We start from the raw sequence: 19100 nt of genomic DNA on the forward strand, positions 1-19100 counted from the left end.
ATATGAACTCTAACTCTTTCCACTCACCTTATGGTTTGGGATTATAGTTTTTGAACATTCTAAATCCTGTCAATGCATTTATTGTCGTCTCTTTTAAACAAAAGACACAAATGTTCACAAATAATCATAACAGCCTCATGAGAACTTAACAGAATGCTGGAGTTACGTGAAAGAGATACGAAAATTCTATGACTTTTCCAGGCCTGGAAAATGACATTTTTAATTTCCAAGACTTTTCCAGAATTTCCATGACTGTGGGAACCCTGCAAGTTATGTCAGAGCTTTTTACCGTGTTAAGAGAAGTTTTTCTCATTGACCCTCTGAATAGTGTGATTTAAACTGTCCAAATTATAACAACAATCCATGGATCCATTGATTATAACAGCAAAGCACACACAAGCATGATAGATTGAAATAATTTTGCTGAAATATAAATAATTTCATACATTTTATTCACAACATTTACAGATGAGACTTCTGTTTCCTGAGTTTGGTATGAACAGCTGAAAGGTTTCTCTGGAGTCTGAACGTTATGAGGAACTTCATTCGTAAGTATGTTTCACAGATTCAAAATGGTCAAAAAAAAAAGAAAAAAAAAACAGTCCTTCCTGAAATGAGCAAAATTGTAAAAGTCATCTTCTTTATACATAAAACCAGATAAAACCTGAGACTCAAAACACATCAGAAAAATCAACAAGCTGGAACTGTAGCTTTCATTCGTCCTGGTTAGCCCTTGTTTAATCTCGTTTTAGTCCTGGTTTAGACCTGGATAAGGTCCTTTGTTTTGGATCTTATTTCAAGTTTTTAGTAGATCTATTTTTTGTGAACCAGGACTAAACCAGGGCTGTGCAGGTTTTAGTTTTCATCTGAGGAGTCCCTGGTTTGGTCTGTGTCTGTTTCATTGTCAGTTTCCATCCTCTGCATCTGTCTGCTCCTCTCCTCCCTCGCTCTCTCCTCCCTCGCTCTCTCCTCCCTCGCTCTCTCCTCCCTCGCTCTCTCCTCCCCCCTCGCTCTCTCCTCCCTCATCTCCTCCACTCTCATCTCCTCCACTTTTGCTCTCTTCTGCACTCCCTCTCCCCCTTTCTTCTCGCTCTCCTCCACTCCCCCTCTTGTCTTTTGTCTCTTTCTCTTCTTGTTGCTCCCTTGCGTTCTCTCCCTCCCTTTCTCTCTGTCCTCTTCCTGTCTCTTCTGCACAATCTCACTCCCTCTCTTTTTCTCCTCTGCTTTCCTGCTCTTGTCTGCTCCTCCTCTCGTCGCCTCCCTCTCTTTCTTCCCTTCTTTCCTGCTTTGGTTCGCGTGCGCTCTCAGGTGTCGGCTCAGACTTCTTTTAGTCGTGAAGCTTTTCCCGCAGACGGGGCAGGGTGAGGTCTCACAGGGCTTTGTTTGGCCAGGCAGGGTCTCGCGGGGAGTCGTTTGGCCGGGCGGTGTTGGACAGGGTGGAGTTACCTTCTGCTGCCAATCAACCATCCTTTTATATGTGGCGGAGGTGTGGCTCGCATCAGCTCCGCTCTCCTTCACAGCTACCACCTTTTCGCCCTTCTTTGTCATTCTGCGATTAAGCTTCTTCCTCTTTTCCGCCTTCTTCTCTCCTTTAAATGCAGGAACACAACGCTGTGATGTCATAACGAACGATCTTTCATTGACAGATTTGGAGCGTTCAGTTTCAGAGTCGCTAAAGTCAGAGGAGTTCTCTGTTACCTCGTCCCCCGAATCCAACGGCGCAGCTTTTTGTTGGTTTTGCGTTGCATGATTTAGTGGTAGTTGGTTTAGCATTGCACCGTTTAGTTGCACCTTGGGGTCCAGGTTCAATGTGGCAATGTTACAATGATCCGGTCTCGCGGTTCCTCGTTTTGGAATTGGTTCCTTTTCAGATGAATGTTCCGTTCCTTCTGTACTTCTGCCTCCAGGATATAGTCCCTCAAAGTTCCACTCCATGCTCTCCTCACAGTCCTGCTCCAAATCTGGGTTTAGACCTTGGTCCTGGTTTAGATCCTGGTTTAGACCTGGGTCCTGGTTCTGGTCCGGTTGGGTTTTGGAGCGTAGTAGAATGTGCCATTCCTCCTCTGGTTCCTCGAGTTTGTGGTGTCTCTGAGGGAATGCTTGGATCTCCTGTGTCTCTTCCTTAATGGCATCCCCGGGAAACTGGGCGCTGAGTGGAAAAGTTCCGGGTTCCTCTTTGACAAATGTGTGGCTGATGTTCACCAGAATCTGCTCCTCCTTCACCGGACCCATGGCTGTGACACCAGACAAACCATTAGACACAAACTAAACCTCATATGACCTCCTAAACTCTCTGTAACAGTTCTAATGTAATGAAATGTCTCGCAGCGGGGCTTTTAAGCACACCTATAGTACTTATGTCTTCTCTGTAGTTCATAGTTCATAGTTCTATGACACTTGTGGACCATTATGCTAGACTTTGGCCACAATAAATCACAATATAGATCCATTTACAGTCCCTGACAAAAGTCTTGTCGCTTATCCATTTTGTAGAAACAAAAGCTTATAACCTGACTTTAAATTAATCGATTGGTTTTAGAAATGTCTCATATGAAAGCTAAAACCCTCCCAAATGATGCTCAATATACTAAAATAAATTTGCTTCACTGAAGAAAGATTGATCATTTAATGAACACAGAAAGGTCAGATTTTGGCAAGACAAAAGTTTTGTCGCCTTGTCATATGATGCACCCAATCCTAGATTACAGCCTCACCTGTGATCAGTTACTGATCAATCAATTAGTGGGTGTGTATAAAAAGAACCCCAGCACACCAGACCTTCACATCAACTGCAACTTGACCTCTGACAACATGCCTAAGATCCACCCTGAGACCAAAGCATTAATTATCAAGAGGCTGAAGACCAGATCCACTGCTGAGGTGGTGACACCTTCAATGTGTCTCAGCGTCAAGTACAAAGAATAAGAAAAAGATCTGAAATGACTGGAGATGTTTTTGACAAGCCCAGGTCCGGCAGACCCCGCAAGACAACTGCTCGGGAGGACCGTTTGTTGATTCAAAAATCCAAGGCCAGCCCCTTTTCCACTGCAGCAGACTCCACCAGGCCTGGTCACCTCAAGTCCCTGTGTCAACCACAACAGTTTGTAGAATTCTGTCTCAAAATGGCCTCCATGGTCGAATCAGTGCACAGAAACCAGCACTAAACAAAAGGCAATTAAAAAACCGTGTGGCATTTGCCAAGGGCCACAGCCTGATAAAAGGATGGACACTGGAAAAGTGGCAGAAGGTGGATTTCTCAGATGAATCCTCGGTTGAATTACATCACAGCCGCCGCAAATATTGCAGGAAAACAGTTAAGAAAGCAGTTAAGTTTGGTGGTGGAAAAATCCTGGTCTGTGGTTCCATCCAGTATGGGGGTGTGTGAGACATTTGCAGGGTGGAAGGCAATATCAATAACCTAAAATATCAAGAAGTATTAGCTCCTCTTACATTCCCAACCATAAAAGGGGTCAAATTTTGCAGCAGGATGGTGCTCCATCGCATACTTCTATCTCTACATCAAAGTTTCTCAAGGCGAAGAAGATCAAGGTGCTGCAGGACTGGCCAGCCCAGTCACCAGACATGAACATCATTGAGCATGTCTGGGGTAGAATGAAAGAGGAAGCATGGAAGGCAAAACCAAAGACTCTTGATGAACTCTGGGAGGCATGTAAGACTGATTTCTTTGCTATTCCTGATGACTTCATCAACAAATTGTATGAATCATTGTCGACCCGCGTGGATGCGTCCTTCAAGCTCATGGACGTCATACAAGATATTAAATATGGATCTCACAGCACCACTACTTAATTCACTGACGTTATTGCAATATATTTTTGTATTTAAAGTAAATTACTTGTTCAATTTTCTGTAGGCGACAAAACTTTTGTCTTGCCAAAATCTGACCTTTCTGTGTTCATTAAATGATCAATCTTTCTTCAGTGAAGCAAATTTATTTTAGTATATTGAGCATCATTTGGGAGGGTTTTAGCTTTCATATGAGACATTTCTAAAACCAATCGATTAATTTAAAGTCAGGTTATAAGCTTTTGTTTCTACAAAATGGATAAGCAACAAGACTTTTGTCAGGGACTGTACAACACTGTTTCCCAAAAATTGGGTGGGTCGCAAGAGATTGTTTTGGGGTCGTCTGTGACCTTCTCATCATTCTAGATAAGCATTTCATCAGAATCTCCTGTACTCAGTAGGATCAGTGTTTCTCGGCTTATTCCTTTCACTACTACATATTTGTGTGAACTGGGATTTTCTGTGCTCACAAAAATGAAAACAAAACACAGAAACAGACTGAATGCTGCTCCTGATCTGCTGCTGCGTCTCCTCCTGCACCTGGACTAACATGCTATAAAAACAAACACCTCTCTCATTACAAAGTTTAAGACATGTTTTGTATCATTTCTAATATTTTGTAATTCTTTTATTGTTTATTTGTTCCAGTATTGCTGGTGCAATTGAAACTTGAAAAGAAAAAGAAATGTTCTACATTTAAAGTCCAAACAGAGGACTTCTGGATCCTTTTATTGCTGCTTCAGTGACTGTTTTTCCTTCTTTAAAATTTTAGTAAAACTAATTGTTTAGACACGGTCACTCAGTCAACAATAAAATATCCTCAATAATGTTCAATAATGCTCAAATCCACCTTGATTTTGTGATTTATGAATAATGTCTAATGATTTGGATTGTGAAGGTTTGAAACTTTTAAAATATGGGTCCCCAGAAAAAAGTTTGGGAAACAGTGGTTTAGAGCATGCTTGGAGCTTGGTGCTTGGTAATCAGGAAATAAAAATGTAAGCCTAAAAATGTCTCTAACCCTGTTCACAGATAAAACTCCTTTTATTGTCGAGGACGAGTGGAGTTAAGTAGACTTTTATATTTCTATTGGACATGTTTTATTTCTATTGTGCAGCACTTTGCAAACTGAGTTGTTTATGAAATGTGCTATAGAAATACAGTGGATTGAATACTCCCTACAACTACAACTCATTTGAACACGTTTCGATTAAGTGTAAATTTTGTCTGGGTGGACCCACCACCTGCTTGTCTCCTTGGAGACGATACGGCCTGCCCTGGAATGTTCTGCAGCACAGCATTACACATAGCTAACTCCTCAAACATAAGCAGAAGAGGCAACGTTACAAGTTAAGTGTGTGGAGAGGCGAGCCCACTCACAGAAAGAATGTAGGTTTTTAAAGAGCAGTGATAGAATAAAAGCATGTTTAATTAGTTTAATGCCGCACTGTGGAACATTGCAGGCAAGACGACCTCTCACAAAAATGTTACATGGTGCAGCTTTAATAAAGAATAAAGTTTTACCTTCAGTGATCTGAATCTGCTCCAGCTTCAAAGGTTGATCTGCAACACCTGCAGCAACACCAGTGTTAGAACATGTCAGATGCCCTGCCCATCCTCCTGTAGCCCAGTGTGTCAGATGCCCTCCCATCCTCCTGTAGCCCAGTGTGTCAGATGCCCTCCCATCCTCCTGTAGCCCAGTGTGTCAGATGCCCTCCCATCCTCCTGTAGCCCAGTGTGTCAGATGCCCTCCCATCCTCCTGTAGCCCAGTGTGTCAGATGCCCTCCCATCCTCCTGTAGCCCAGTGTGTCAGATGCCCTCCCATCCTCCTGTAGCCCAGTGTGTCAGATGCCCTCCCATCCTCCTGTAGCCCAGTGTGTCAGATGCCCTTCCATCCTCCTGTAGCCCAGTGTGTCAGATGCCCTCCCATCCTCCTGTAGCCCAATGTGTCAGATGCCCTCCCTGTATTTGTCTCTGACCTCCGGATGCTCCCGGCGGCTCCTCCTTCACCTCCACGCCGGCCCGCTGCATCTTCTGCCGGTCAAACTCGTGTCGGTACCTCGCCACAGTCTTCTCCACCGCGAGCAGAATGTCCTCCACGGCCGCAGCTAACCGAGCGCTCACGATGCTCCGCAGCTCCTCCAGCGGCTCCCCGTGAGGCTCCAGCGGCTCCCCGTGAGGCTCCAGCGGCTCCCCCTGGGGCTCCAGCGGCTCCCCCTGAGACTCCAGGCCGAGGAATGCCTCCCATAAAACGACCTGAGGAGGCGCCAGCGGTCCGGGACTCGCCATGTCCAGATCTGCTCAGTCTGACACAAAAACACGAGACAGATCCAAGAAATGAGACTCATACACAAGACCTGCTGTAGTCCTGCTTTAGTCCTGCTTTTGGTCTGGTGTAACGCTGGGTCTCTTCCTTGAGGCTGCCACAGACCCATACATTATCAAATTCACTGGGTCCAAGTCTAAAAGCTTGAGTATTCTGATGTTTTTGTTGAAGTTAGTAGAGTATTTAGGGTGCCATTTTGAAAAGTGTGTGTATTTCGCCTCCACTTCCGCGCTCACTTCCGGCTACCCTTCAGATTAAAACACAGTTTCTGTCACAGTTTTCATGGATTTATAATAAAAACATTTACAGTTATTACAGTTCTAAGGTTTTTTCACTACACAAAGGGACATAATATATATGATTAGATTTATGTTCACAAAGTAGAATTCTGAGTGCACATAAACCACTGCAGCAGCATGAAAGAGTCACTCTTACTGCTGTGGCCTTATATTTTATACTTTATTGTACTTGAAAAGTGTTGACTTGGATTGAAGTTCATGTTCTAATTCAAGTCAAGTGTTTTATTATTGTGTTGAGATGTTACATCTTAAGGGGCTTCCCTTTTAAATAAATACATTTGTTTTGATTTTTGTGTATTATTCGTAAATTGGAATTTCCGACAAATAAAGGTGATGTTATCTAAACATCTTAAGAATCCCATGTATTTTAGAGGTTTAAAAAGTAGCGTCAGCTGTTTGTTCAAACAATACGCACATGAATCAATCAGAAAAGAACAACTGCGGGTGTCGCGTGTTCCTGTAGTCTTGGATCACTGCTGCTTTTTATGCCGTTGACAAACTGAGTGTGTAACACCTGCTCCTGACACACGGTGGCGTTCTTCTGCGGCTTTTAACCGCGCGGGCCATGGCGCATGCGTAGATGTTGGTGTAATGGCGGACTGTGGCGCGGGCTAAAAAGTGGAGACTTCTTCATCTCTAAAATGTCGTGCTGCGTTAACTTCTGTACAAACCGGAGCGACCGGCGCGGCGTCGCCACGGGGACGCTCCACCCGCTCCACTTCTACCGCTTCCCCTCCGACCCCACGCAGCGCACCCTCTGGATCAAAGCGGCGCGGCGCTGGGACCTTCTCAAGACCAACCCGGGGCCCAACCGCAGGGTCTGCAGCGCGCACTTCATCACAGGTACGTGCAGTCTGCGTCCCCTCCGCGTGCGCCTGCGTCTGCCTGCGTCTTATCTGCGTGTGCCTGCGTCTCATCTGCGTTTGCCTGCGTCTCATCTGCGTCCTCCTCAGTCCCCCGACAGACCATGACCGCGACGCGGCTTTTGAAACGCTCCGGACCGTGGAAGCATAAGAATAATTACTATTACTATCACTATTACTATCACTATTACTATCACTATTACTATCACTATTACTATCATCATCATCATCATCATCATCATCATCATCATCATCATCATCATCATCATCATCATCATCATCATCATCATTGTGAAATCTGATTCCAGAGACGCGCTGTAGCGGATCCTCTGCGCTTCTGTCTGTTGTGCAGCATAAAGGAGTTTTTAACCAGGGGGAATCCGCCATGTTTGTTGTTAACGTCATTACGGTCGCCCTGTTGCAGTTATAGGAGCCGTGTCCTCCTCTTACGGTTTTTAAAAGTTACTACAATCACATCTGAGCCTGTGTCTCCAGAATCTTCACCTGCAGATAGAGACACATCCAAGTGTGTCTCATTCTCAGTTTATGGACAGGCCTCATGTGAAGCTCACAACTTCCAGAATTCTCCCTGAGCTGCAGAGGCTGCACTAGCACTGACTCAGGATTGGTGCAGGTGCTGGGGTATAGAGAGTGACCATCAGATAAATCATAATTTCATTTTGGGAGAAAGAGTAAAAACCCCAGAATCATGTAGAGTGTATTAACACCAACATTTGAAGGTCAGAATGAGGAGCCTGACAGCAGCAGCTCCAGAGAGAGGCTTTTTCAATAAAAAAGTGAATTGGAGTTGATGGAGCTGAATCACGCCCATTCTCACTTCCTGTTACTTCCTGTTTGGAAATCAGTGGCTAGAGCGATGAACATGTCCATTTATACAGTCTATGGTTATGATTGAATTTTACTGCTCAATGTGTTTCAACTGCCCCTCTGGACAAATCAAGTGATTCTGACTGACGTGACCCGTGCCATGTGAGAATTCAGACCAGTCTGAAGTGAAGTGGGTTTTTTTCTGTTTTTTCAGGGAAGTTTTCTCGGGACCCTCGGCACCCGGACTACGTGCCTTCCATCTTCAGCTTCAACAAAAAGCACGAATACTCACGCATCACTGAGCGTGTGCAGAGGTGACACTGGGACTTGAACCGGGACTTGAACCAGGACTAGAGCAGGATCTTAACCAGGACTAGACTAGGACTAGACCAGGACAAGACTAGGGAGTAAATAAGGTGATGTGTTTTTTTTTCTGAAGGTTCAATCGTCTGGGGAAGCAGTGCGAGGTGCCAGGGTATCCATTTCATCCTCTGCCCAGCCCCGCTGAACACCTGCGGCTGCACACTCATTCAAGTGAGATTGAAACTATGATTTTAGTCAGGTCATGTACAATAGCAATCTGACTTAATAGAGTAACTGTTGGGCATAACTTCACACCTTTAAGTGTTTTCTGTTTCAGAGAAGACTGCTCAGAACCCGACCAAACCACAAACTGTGCCCTCTGACGAGGCTGAACAGCTGCAAGGTGCTGTAGACAACCAGGGCCATGTTCCCTTCCCAGACAGAGTGTTCCCATCCGGGACTGTCTTAGTGGATTCCAGCGGAAGGATTCTAAATGTCCAGGGGACTATTATCCCACTGGGCACCAGTATCCTGCAGGGAGCCGCGCAGACGCAGGGAGCCGCGCAGACGCAGGGAGCCGCGCAGACGCAGGGAGCCGCGCAGACGCAGGGAGCCGCGCAGACGCAGGGAGCCGCGCAGACGCAGGGAGCCGCGCAGACGCAGGGAGCCGCGCAGACGCAGGGAGCCAGATGCCACAGTTATTCAAGTAAGATTTTTATAACAATATGTCTACATTTCTTGTATTAATTTGATCTTATGCTGACTTGCACACACTACAGAGCGGTTGTCGTATTCACCTTATTCCAGAAGTTACCGTGGACGCCGCCATCATCATTCAGTTTGTGTTATTTTATATAGCGCTGCTGATCTTTACAGCAGATAAGTTCAATAGGGACTATAAAGCCGTTTTAAAGCCCCCCAGAGCAGTGTGACATTTTACACAAATGGACCGACTTTGTCATATTTAAAATGCAAAACTTTTCCCAAATTCTCCATTGACATGAAGAGGATCCCCGGTTCACTGGAAGTGCCACCACAAAAAAGGGAGGAGCATTTTGGGACAAAAGTGGGCGGGGCAGAATAAGGATATTCACAGTGTGCAAGGGGCATGAGCCAGACGAGGGCTGTGGTCAGGCCTATGGACACATTTGTGACATTTGTGTCTAAGCTTAAGTATAAAGTGTTTTGTGTTTCAGAGAAGACTCCTCAGAACCCGACCAAAGCACAAAGTGTGCCCTCTGTGGGAGCTGGACACCTGCAGGGCCCCTGGGTTTTGGTGGACTCAAACGGGAGAATTGTAAATGTTCAGGGGACTGTCCTTCCACCGGGCACCAGAGTCCTGCAGGGAGCCGGAGCTGGACACCCGCAGGGAGCCGGAGCTGGACACCCGCAGGGAGCCGGAGCTGGACACCCGCAGGGAGCCGGAGCTGGACACCCGCAGGGAGCCGGAGCTGGACACCCGCAGGGAGCCGGAGCTGGACACCCGCAGGGAGCCGGAGCTGGACACCCGCACACTCTTGGCCGTGGATTCCTATTGAACAAAGGACAGCCACAAAGTTCTGTGCTCTATTTTTACATTTTTCCTAGAATCATCTTCTGATGCTGAGTCTCATTCTTGACGGTTTTGTGTTTCAGAAAAGACTCCTCAGAACCCGACCAAAGCACAAAGTGTGCTCTCTGTGGGGGCTGGACAGCTCCTGGCAGCTGGACTCAGCAAGGCTCTTGGTTTGCAAATATAATGAGTCATAGACTTTTACAATTGAAAATAGAAACATTTGAGCAGAAACAGAATCACACCTGGGCAGATCAAAGTGTCACCTATCTGTTTAAAACTTCGGTTTCTCGTTATAGCGGCGTTAGGGGCGGAGACAACCGTGGCCCAAATGATGATTCTTCTGATCTACAATCCACCGAAGCCCGTCCCCCCAGCAGGTACTAACACATGTCTGTTTTAGATCAAGAGCATTCACATCTGAGAGATGGAAATCTCTTAAACAGAACATGTATGTAGAGCTTTAAGCTACAGGGTTAGCAGCTTTTAGGCAAAATAAGAACCCAGAGAGACACAGGGAGGACATCTGATACATGGGGAGGCATTTGACACACACTTTTTTAAAACATATTTTTATTAGTTTATTTGAACAGGGACAATACACATACAATACACATGTTAACAGTAACAGACAGTTTTAAAAGCCACATAGAGGCAAAGTTCTGGTGGAAGTCAGTGACTCAGAGGTTAGCGCATTCACCAACCCAAAGTTCTGCCAAGCAAAACACTTTATCCACCTTGTGTAGTATGAATGTGGTGTGTGTGTTGGTGGTGGGAGAGACATGAGACAGACTCCACAGATGCACCGGTGACAGGCGGCTTACAAACTGCACTAACAAGTTTGAGGCTAATAATGTAGACATGATTTAACAGTCCCATCCAGCACAGACGGACTCTCGAGAGCATTCAGCCACGTTCTAATGCTGCTCCCTCCTCAAAAACACACCTGGACTTGTGTTTTGTTTCATTCACCTATATTTGAGTAACACTTTATTATTAGCCTGTCTACATCCCCAAATGTTAAACTGCTCTGTTCCACCTTGTGATGTCATGAAGCAGTAGTTAGGGTACCTTTAGCTCTGTAAAGATCAGCAAATCCAGGGCTCAAATGATCCAAATGATTCTAGTGAAGGAGTTTAAAACACAGTGGAGCACTTCCTGTATTACCACATGTGAGAAGAACTTCCAGCCTTTATCTGCAGGGTTTTTGTGTTCAGCCTGTGTGAATGAAACAAAACACAACTCCAGATGAGGAGGAAACAACTGTATAATACAGATCAGAGAATAGTGTAATAGGCCCTGTAAAGATCCACTTGAGTATATGCTCTAGTTTCACAGAAGTTTTTAGCTTCTTTGTTAGACCTGTCACAATAACAATTATATCTACTTAATATTTAACTTGTAACAATATATTTGTACGTTTTTGTTGCAGTAGTGGGGAGCTTTCTGCTATTTTTTATGTAATATGGTAAGATTTGAGCTGCTATTTCCTCTTCTGGCTCCTTCAACTCTGGCTCCAGTTCACTTTGTATGGAAAAAGCGTGGCCTCTCTCTGTACCTGTTGCTGTCAGGCTCGTCCTTTTTCTCTTAAAATGTTGCTCTACATAATCCTGTTTTTTTATGTCGCTGTGTTGTCAATAAATCTATTGCTAATCATAATATGGAACTTTGCTCCAAATTCACCCTTATAACTGCCGGCCTCAATGCGCTTCATTTGACTGGAGCTTCATTTGACTGGAGCTGAAATGTGTGGGTGACATCACAATCCCTCACAACACTCTTTATACAGTCTCTGATTTGCACCCATTTGGTTCTTTGACCTTTGACCTGCTTTAGACTGTGGAGTCTGACAGGTTTTGGTTCAAAAACAGTTTGAGTTTGGTTTAGTGCAGTGTTTCCCAAACTTTTTATCTGGGGATTCACATTTGAAAAGTCACAAACCTTCGCAACCCAAAGTCCACAGACATTGTTCATAAATCACAAAATCAAGGTGGATTTGAGCATTAGTAAACATGAATTATATTTTATTTAGTGCTGTCATGCCATTAAAAAAATTGAGAGATTAATTAATTATGATCTGTAATTAATTAATCTAATTAATCTCTTTTTAATCTCACCTAAAAAATGCTGAAAAAAGCCTTCAAGTTGAGGTATTTTCATTTAAATTCATTATTACATTATTGTGGCAGATCAAAAGACTGATATAGAACAAAAAAAGTGACTTTATAAAGTCCTTTATTGTTTAACAAATCTCTCCAAATTGACTGTTGAGCCCAAGTCTCCATGAATAAGAAACTGTTTGCTGTAAAGTAGCAAAGACTAGGAAATCTGAACATAATAACTTTTGTCTACTTAAAGACAATAAAAAGTCCAGTCTTTCCTTAACCATATTAAAAATATTATTGATAGAGAAATGCTTTATATATGAGATCACTGGTTTTAGTCCTTGTTTTAGTCCTGGTTTAGTCCTGGTTTAGTCCTGGTTTAGTCCTGGACTGGGTTAGTCCCGGTTTTAGTCTTGGTGTTAGTTCTGGTTTAGAGGCGCACAGGAGGAAGCGCGGTTTACGCAGCGTACGCGAGAAAATGTACGCGGCGCACGGGAGCACGTCGGTGTCCGCGCAGTGTCTACGGAAAGAAACGTGGTCCGCGTGTTCTCAGGTTAATGACGATGATGAAGGTGTGTGTTTGTGTTTGTGTGTATTTGTGTGTGTTTGTGTGCGTGTCCCCTCATGTGGCAGGTCACTATAGGACAGTAGTGCAGACATCATGAGTCTATGCAGGTTGTTTTCACCAGTGACATTTAAGTTGAAGGCGATTTTATATTTGTTATTTTCTTTTATATTTCACATCGGGAGAATAATTTCCAAGACACGAATGTGTTTTTACCTGTGCACTGCTGCCTCTGTTCTACTGGCTCTTCCACCTCGTCCATTGTGCGACTGACGCCGCCAACGTGAACATGACGTTTGCATCGCTCTTACTGCGCGCGTTTTGTTGTGGGTTTCCGGCATTGAGTGGAATTACCGAAATAAAAAAATAATTAATGTGTTTTTTGTGTGTGTGTGTGTGTGTGTTGTTGTCCCAACAACACATAAAACAGATTTTATAATAAAGCAACTCGCATACAGAAACAGTAAAGTTAGAGATTAAAAATGAGATTAACGCGATTAAAAAACATAACGCGCTAAATATGACTGTAATTAATTAATCGCAATTAACGCGATAATTTGACACCCCTAATTTTATTATTGACTGAGTGATCGTGTATCTGGACAATTAGTATTACTTTATTATTATTATTACTAATTAAGTTTGAAACAATGAAAAACAGTCATTGAAGCAGCAGTAAAATGATCCAGAAGTAGTCTGTTTGGACATTAAATGTAGAACATTTCTTTTTCTTTTCAACTTTCAACTGAACCAGCAATACTGGAACATAATAGGCAATAAAATAATTACAAAAAGATTAGAAATGATATAAAACATGCCTTAACATTTCAACATTTGTAATGAGAGCGGTGGGCCTGTGTGTGTTTTTAAAGCGTGTTCCAGTCGGGTGCAGGAGGAGACGCAGCAGCAGATCAGGAGCAGCTTCAGTCTGTTTCTGTGCGCACAGGAAATCTTATGTGCAACTGTACACCAACGGTCAAAAGTTTTAGAACACCACACTTTTTCAATTTTTTTACTGTTTCCTGTTTAACCAAAACATATTCTAAACTTTTGATGTGTGTGTCCACTTTTGCAGATAGAACAGCTGAACACACTCATGGCTCGTTCTTTTTACAATAGAAATCAAATATTGTTCCAAGTCTGCTGCAGAAGTTCCATAAATGTGTGGCACTTGTAGGTTGTTTCACTCTTCTGTCCAGTTCATCCCGAACCAGCTCCATGGAGTTTAAGTCTGGACACTGTACTGGACACTCCAGGTTTTCAAGATCACCATCTTGTTCTTTTTTCCTGAGGTAGTTTTGGCAGAGCTTGGACTTGTGTTTTGTTCTTTTATCTTTTTTTAATCTCTGTCTGTTCAGTGACTCATTTCAAACTCTTCATTGGACTTGAGAGACTTGAATTGCAATAAATAACTGGAAAAATTCAGTCTTTGGGAAACAGTGGTTTGGTGCACTCAGATTTCTGGTGCATGTGAACGTAGTGACTAACACGTGTCACTGGGATTTTTTTTGATGATCGGATTTCTCTTGCAAAACACACACAAAAATCGAATCTCATTATGGGTAATTAGACTTAGACAAACTTAATTGAACCACAAGGGAAATGATTTGAACACAGCAGCTCACACATCACAATATAATAGAATAACAAAGAGCAAAAATATAAATGTTAATAATAAATTCTAAATAAGAAGCAAAAAAGAGCAAGAGACAGGTGTCAAATAAGACATAATTATATAAATGTATAATCTGACTATTCTAGTGATCAGATTTTGTGCATGTAAGTGTAGACTGTTTTCTGTGTGTCTTGCAGTTGTTGAGGCGGACCACACTTACGCTCAGTCTGCGACCTCTGCCCCCAGCTCCTCAGACTCCAGCCAGGACGAGGACGAGGATGAGGCCCCCGTAAAGGACACAGCCGGCACTGCACCCAAAGCCGCCGCTCCGAAGCCCAAAGTTTCCATGGAGAAAAACGGGAACGCCACAGAGCTGAAACCCAGCAGCAGCAGCAGCAGCAGCAGCAGCAGCAGCTGCGAGAGGTTGGCCTTCACAACAATGAACATATCGACGGTTTGGGATATGAGAGTTAGAACAGTGGGTCAAAAGTCAGGATTTGTTGTGTTACTTCTTCTTCACACTAGTGGGAACATTTTGGATTAGTTTTTTGTTCTATGATGACAGTTGTAGAAAGTTGACTAATATGAAGCTTTTATCTGATCTACTTGTACGTTCTAATGTTTCCTCATCACAAACAGACCTGGAGTTGTGTTTTGTTTCATTCACACATGTTTAACTCACAAAACCCTGTATGTATGTGTGTATGTGTAAAATCCCTCAGTTTCCCAAAGACCCCACCCAAAACATGCTACAGGTGTCCAGGAAAACCAGTTAGCTAAGGTCAGTTTAAATACAGTCAATCCAGAGATGACAGGTGGAAATTAACACTGGAGCTACAACCTGATGTACAAACATCTCTCCTGTTAAGATTCATGTAAATTGTGCACTGTCCCTGTCTCAATCAATCTATAAATCAATCAATAAATAAATGTCCAGGTAGAATCCATGGTAAAGGGAGAAATAAAATTTCATCCTCAAACCTAAATCAGAACCAACAAAGAATACAATAGTGTTACCAGGTCAGGCCCAGAGGTGTGAAAGCTCCCCTTATGGCCCTGAATGATTCTGCAAATATGACCCCACTCTCAGTGCAAATTCAACAGGCCTAGCTAACTAACAGAAACTGACAGTGTCCACCAGCGTCTGACCAGAACTGAAGAAACAGCTTAGATGCTGCAAATATATTCAACCAAATAAACTTCTGACCAGTTGACAAATTTTATTTCTCCCTTTGCTTTATTAACTTAGTGTTTGTCCACCAGTGGCTGTGCAATTCCAGCTCTCACAGGTGAATGCTGTTGTCGTGTCCTTGGATAAGACCCACCTCGCCCCCAGTGTTTGCGTACACATGCGTGTGTGTGTGCATGTGTGTGTTTGTGTGCGTGTGTGTGTGTTTGTGTGCACGTGTTTGTGTGTGTGTTTCCTTGATGTAAAGCACCTTGAGTCTTGAAGGTGTAAAATACTGTATAAAAATGTGTGTTATGTGACAGGCCTAGTGAGAAGAAACTGGTGGCTCTGAACTGCCCCGTGTGTGAAAACCAGTACCTGACCATTGACAGCTATCTGACCCACATGAAGAAACATGCCATCGAACGCTACCGCTGCAAAGTCTGTGAAAAACTGACCAAAGGCAAGACAGAGCTGGCCGGACACATGAGGATCCACACGGGGGAGAAACCTTTCAGTTGTTCATTCTGTGACAAGCGCTTCCGTCTGAAGAAGAGTATGACCACTCATCTGAAGGTCCACACAGGGCCCCAGTGCAGCATCTGCGGCAGAATGTTCAGGAGTGTGAAGCTGCTGGAGGTCCATCAGCTCAAGCATCGAGAACAGCTGAAAGAAGCGGAGGAGGAACATCAGGAGGAGGGACGCGCTGGGGAGAGAAACAACGTGGTACAGCCACAGGAAGGAGGTCAGTATCTCATTTTTGAAGCACTATAATTTCTTCAGAAAAACTGCTAAACCCGGAGGCCTGTAGTCCACTAAAGAAATTTGTGGTTGATTAAAAAGGAGGTGTGACAAAAGCTCAAAACTATTCTCTATCTGTGTATCTGGCCCAAAGTGCACTCACAAGACTCCACCTGCAGAGGGAGCTCCTGCAAAACTACTGTTTATGCAGAAAAAAGGACTAGGAAACAGAATATTTAGATAAAGACAGATTCAATGTGTGAATCATGAGTTTAAACTGCTTTTTTACAGAGGAAAATTGTTCATCTCACTTACTTTTCCCCTTCCTGCTGCTGTCCCCTAGAAATCCTGATCATCAAGATCACATGATTAATTGACAAATTAATTGACTGATTCATGAACTAAAGGACTACAGCCCTATAACCCGGTAGTTTAGATCTGTACTAACAAAAATCTGAAATGCAATTCTTGTATTCGTTTGTCAGACAGAGTTAAAATGTGAACTTTGAACAGAATCTTATTATTAAAACATCTCGATGCAAAAAAATAGTCCATAGTTTGTTTAAGTTTGTGCAGAAATGTTATGGTTTATATCTCTGTACTTCCCTGCCCTATTCACATGAAACAAAAACTGACACAAAGTTCAGGGTCTTCTCTGTCAGGAGAAATAATCTGAAGTCAAATGATTTATTCACTTTAGCTGCTGTTACGTCTTAGGCCTTTTAATTCTACTGTAAAATTTCAGAATACGGAACAGTAAAATGATTCTCCTGCTTTGTGTCAGTGGCATAAAGTAGTGTAAATATTATTGTTTATCGCACTATATTTGTGCAGCAATATATCGTGGTTCAAAATTAGTTCTAGTGACAGGCCTACTCAGTTGCCTTGTTCACGCACACACACGCGCACACACAATCGGATTTCTGGTCCATTAAGATTATGTAAATGACATGGAACGTCTCATGAGTAAGTCTGTTACGTGTGTGTTTCAGAGATGCGGTTTCCCTGTGTCGTCTGTGGAAAGGCGTTTCCTCGACAGCGCCGCCTGGAGGAGCACATGACGCTGCACACTGGAGAGCGGCCACACCAATGCACCATGTGCCACAAACGCTACCGCACCAGGACCACGCTCGCTGTGCACACCAAGAGGCACACAGCAGAGAAACCTTTCAGCTGTTCGGTGTGTACTAAGACCTTCTGGAAGAGAGACGCCCTGAACGCCCACATGGAGGCGCTCCACACGGGGAAGACCTTTGAGTGCAAGGAATGTGGACGAAAGTTTGCGTCAAAGTCCAAGCTACAGTTCCACTCAAAAAGACACGCAAAGGACAGACCTTACAGGTGCTCAGTGTGCCTGCAGTTGTTCGAATCCATGAAAACAGCAGAGGAACATTTGGAGTCTCACAAAAAAGAGGCAGAGGGTTCAGAGCAAAGCTCTGAGCGAAGTGACTTGTCCATCGTGTATCTGGGAGCACAGTATCTGTGCACCGAGTGTGGTAAAGTCTTCTACGTTAAACAAAACCTGGAGAAACACATGCGCGTCCACACTCAGGACAGACCTTTCAGCTGTTCTCAGTGTGGTCTCAAATTCAAGGATAAAGTGTCTTTGTCCACACACATGATGCTGCACACAGACGAGCGACCTTTCTGCTGTTCAGTCTGTCCCAAAGCGTTCCGGGTGAAGGTGACTCTGGACAAACATATGCTCATCCACTCTGGACTGAAGCAGTTTTCCTGTGACATGTGCACAGCTCGCTTCTCCAAGAAGTCCAGCCTGAAGACGCACTCCTTCGTCCACTCAAAGGAGCGGCCATTTTCCTGCCTCAGCTGCCCCAAAAAGTACAAGAGCCTCCAGCAACGCAACGACCACATGAGGGCAGCACATGGCGCTGGGGACCACCCCTGCCCAACCTGCCACAAGGTGTTCATGACCGACGCCGGACTGCACCGGCACATGGGCCGGGCTATGCACGTGGGGGGAGGGGCAGGGACAGGGGGAGTGGCTAAAGGAAGGACTGTGGCAGAGGGCGAAGCCAGTGCAGAGGGAGGGGCTAGAGCAGAGGGAGGGGCTAGAACAGAGGGCGGGGCAGAGGATTTGGAGACCCAACAGGCAGCAGAGACCATCCTGAAGGTGGCAGTGGAGCGGCTGCATTGAAACATTTGTTTGGAAAATTAACCGTTTTTGTACCAGGCTCAGGCTCAATAAACCTTTTGGACATTCATCTTCTGATACAGTGTTTGTTTTTTGTTGTTGTTGTTGTTGTTTTGTTTTTTGTTTCATTTCTGATGGTTTGAAGCTTTGTCTCCAGCTCTGGTTTCTGTAAGTGTGTATGACGCATGTTCGTGTTTGAACCTTTTTGTTTTAGTGACATTTCACTGTTTCACTTGTTTTAAAGGGCCCATGCTGCACAGTGTTCTGATCTCTGCTATAATGAAAATAGAAAACACTCTTCCACCTTGTGATGTCATGTGGTGATATAGGAAGTGCACGGTATGTTTAAACTCTATACAACTTCATTAGAATCATTGGATCATTTTAGTCCATTAACATACTACTGCCACTAAATGACATCAGCAGGTGGGACAGAGCAGATTTGGAGACGGACTGACGGTGGAATATTGTTTCACACCTTTAAATGTGCTGTAGAAATAAAGTGAGACTTGACTCTGCTCTGTGCACACGGATATGAGAGCAAGAGAGCCAGAACCCAGTTACATTCATGTTCTGTTACTGTACTGCACATTAGTACTCTAGTACTCGAGTACTAGAGAGGAGCTGCTGCAGCCCTGTGCACAGCGTCTGTGTTGAGTTCAGTTTGCTGTCAGAGGTGATACATGCAGAGCACAAACCGTGCTCAAGGAAGAGTAACTTTACTTCAGAATAATGTTACTGAAGTAGAAGTACAAAGGAATGGTCCAAGAAATGA

General features: G+C 44.0%; 2 protein-coding genes across 2 annotated transcripts; one reads left to right on the plus strand and one right to left on the minus strand.

Annotated features, from left to right (window-relative positions):
* Nucleotides 1-435: 435 nt before the first annotated feature.
* Nucleotides 436-6346, minus strand: LOC110156511 (inner centromere protein A-like). Its single transcript, XM_020920711.2, has 3 exons — nucleotides 5788-6346; nucleotides 5332-5379; nucleotides 436-2234 (listed from the first exon to the last, which is right to left on the minus strand). Exons 1-3 carry the CDS (start codon nucleotides 6095-6097, stop codon nucleotides 856-858), a joined length of 1737 nt encoding a protein of 578 aa, XP_020776370.2. The 5' UTR covers nucleotides 6098-6346; the 3' UTR covers nucleotides 436-855.
* Nucleotides 6347-6985: 639 nt separating this feature from the next.
* On the plus strand, nucleotides 6986-18843 carry LOC110156498 (zinc finger protein 184-like). The gene is made up of 10 exons (XM_020920697.2): nucleotides 6986-7276; nucleotides 8339-8438; nucleotides 8564-8658; nucleotides 8765-9133; nucleotides 9624-9983; nucleotides 10063-10152; nucleotides 10279-10359; nucleotides 14462-14687; nucleotides 15756-16177; nucleotides 17166-18843. The coding sequence occupies exons 1-10, from the start codon at nucleotides 7006-7008 to the stop codon at nucleotides 18326-18328; spliced, it is 3177 nt and encodes a 1058-aa protein (XP_020776356.2). The 5' UTR covers nucleotides 6986-7005; the 3' UTR covers nucleotides 18329-18843.
* The last annotated feature ends 257 nt before the right edge of the window (nucleotides 18844-19100 follow it).

The sequence above is a fragment of the Boleophthalmus pectinirostris genome, unplaced genomic scaffold, assembly GCF_026225935.1.
Source record: "Boleophthalmus pectinirostris isolate CB_2022bp ecotype Guang Dong unplaced genomic scaffold, ASM2622593v1 HiC_scaffold_21, whole genome shotgun sequence".
Classification (NCBI taxonomy): Eukaryota; Metazoa; Chordata; class Actinopteri; order Gobiiformes; family Gobiidae; genus Boleophthalmus; species Boleophthalmus pectinirostris.

Coding starts and splice junctions, on each gene's coding strand:
- LOC110156511 (XM_020920711.2), bottom strand. CDS start 6,097: ATGGCGAGTCCCGGACCGCTGGCGCCTCCTCAGGTCGTTTTATGGGAG. Junction 5,380..5,787: donor GCCGCCGGGAGCATCCGGAG/GTCAGAGACAAA, acceptor GTGTTGCTGCAG/GTGTTGCAGATCAACCTTTG. Junction 2,235..5,331: donor GCAGATTCAGATCACTGAAG/GTAAAACTTTAT, acceptor CTGGTGTCACAG/CCATGGGTCCGGTGAAGGAG.
- LOC110156498 (XM_020920697.2), top strand. CDS start 7,006: ATGCGTAGATGTTGGTGTAATGGCGGACTGTGGCGCGGGCTAAAAAGT. Junction 8,439..8,563: donor ATCACTGAGCGTGTGCAGAG/GTGACACTGGGA, acceptor TTTTTTCTGAAG/GTTCAATCGTCTGGGGAAGC. Junction 10,360..14,461: donor GAAGCCCGTCCCCCCAGCAG/GTACTAACACAT, acceptor TGTGTCTTGCAG/TTGTTGAGGCGGACCACACT.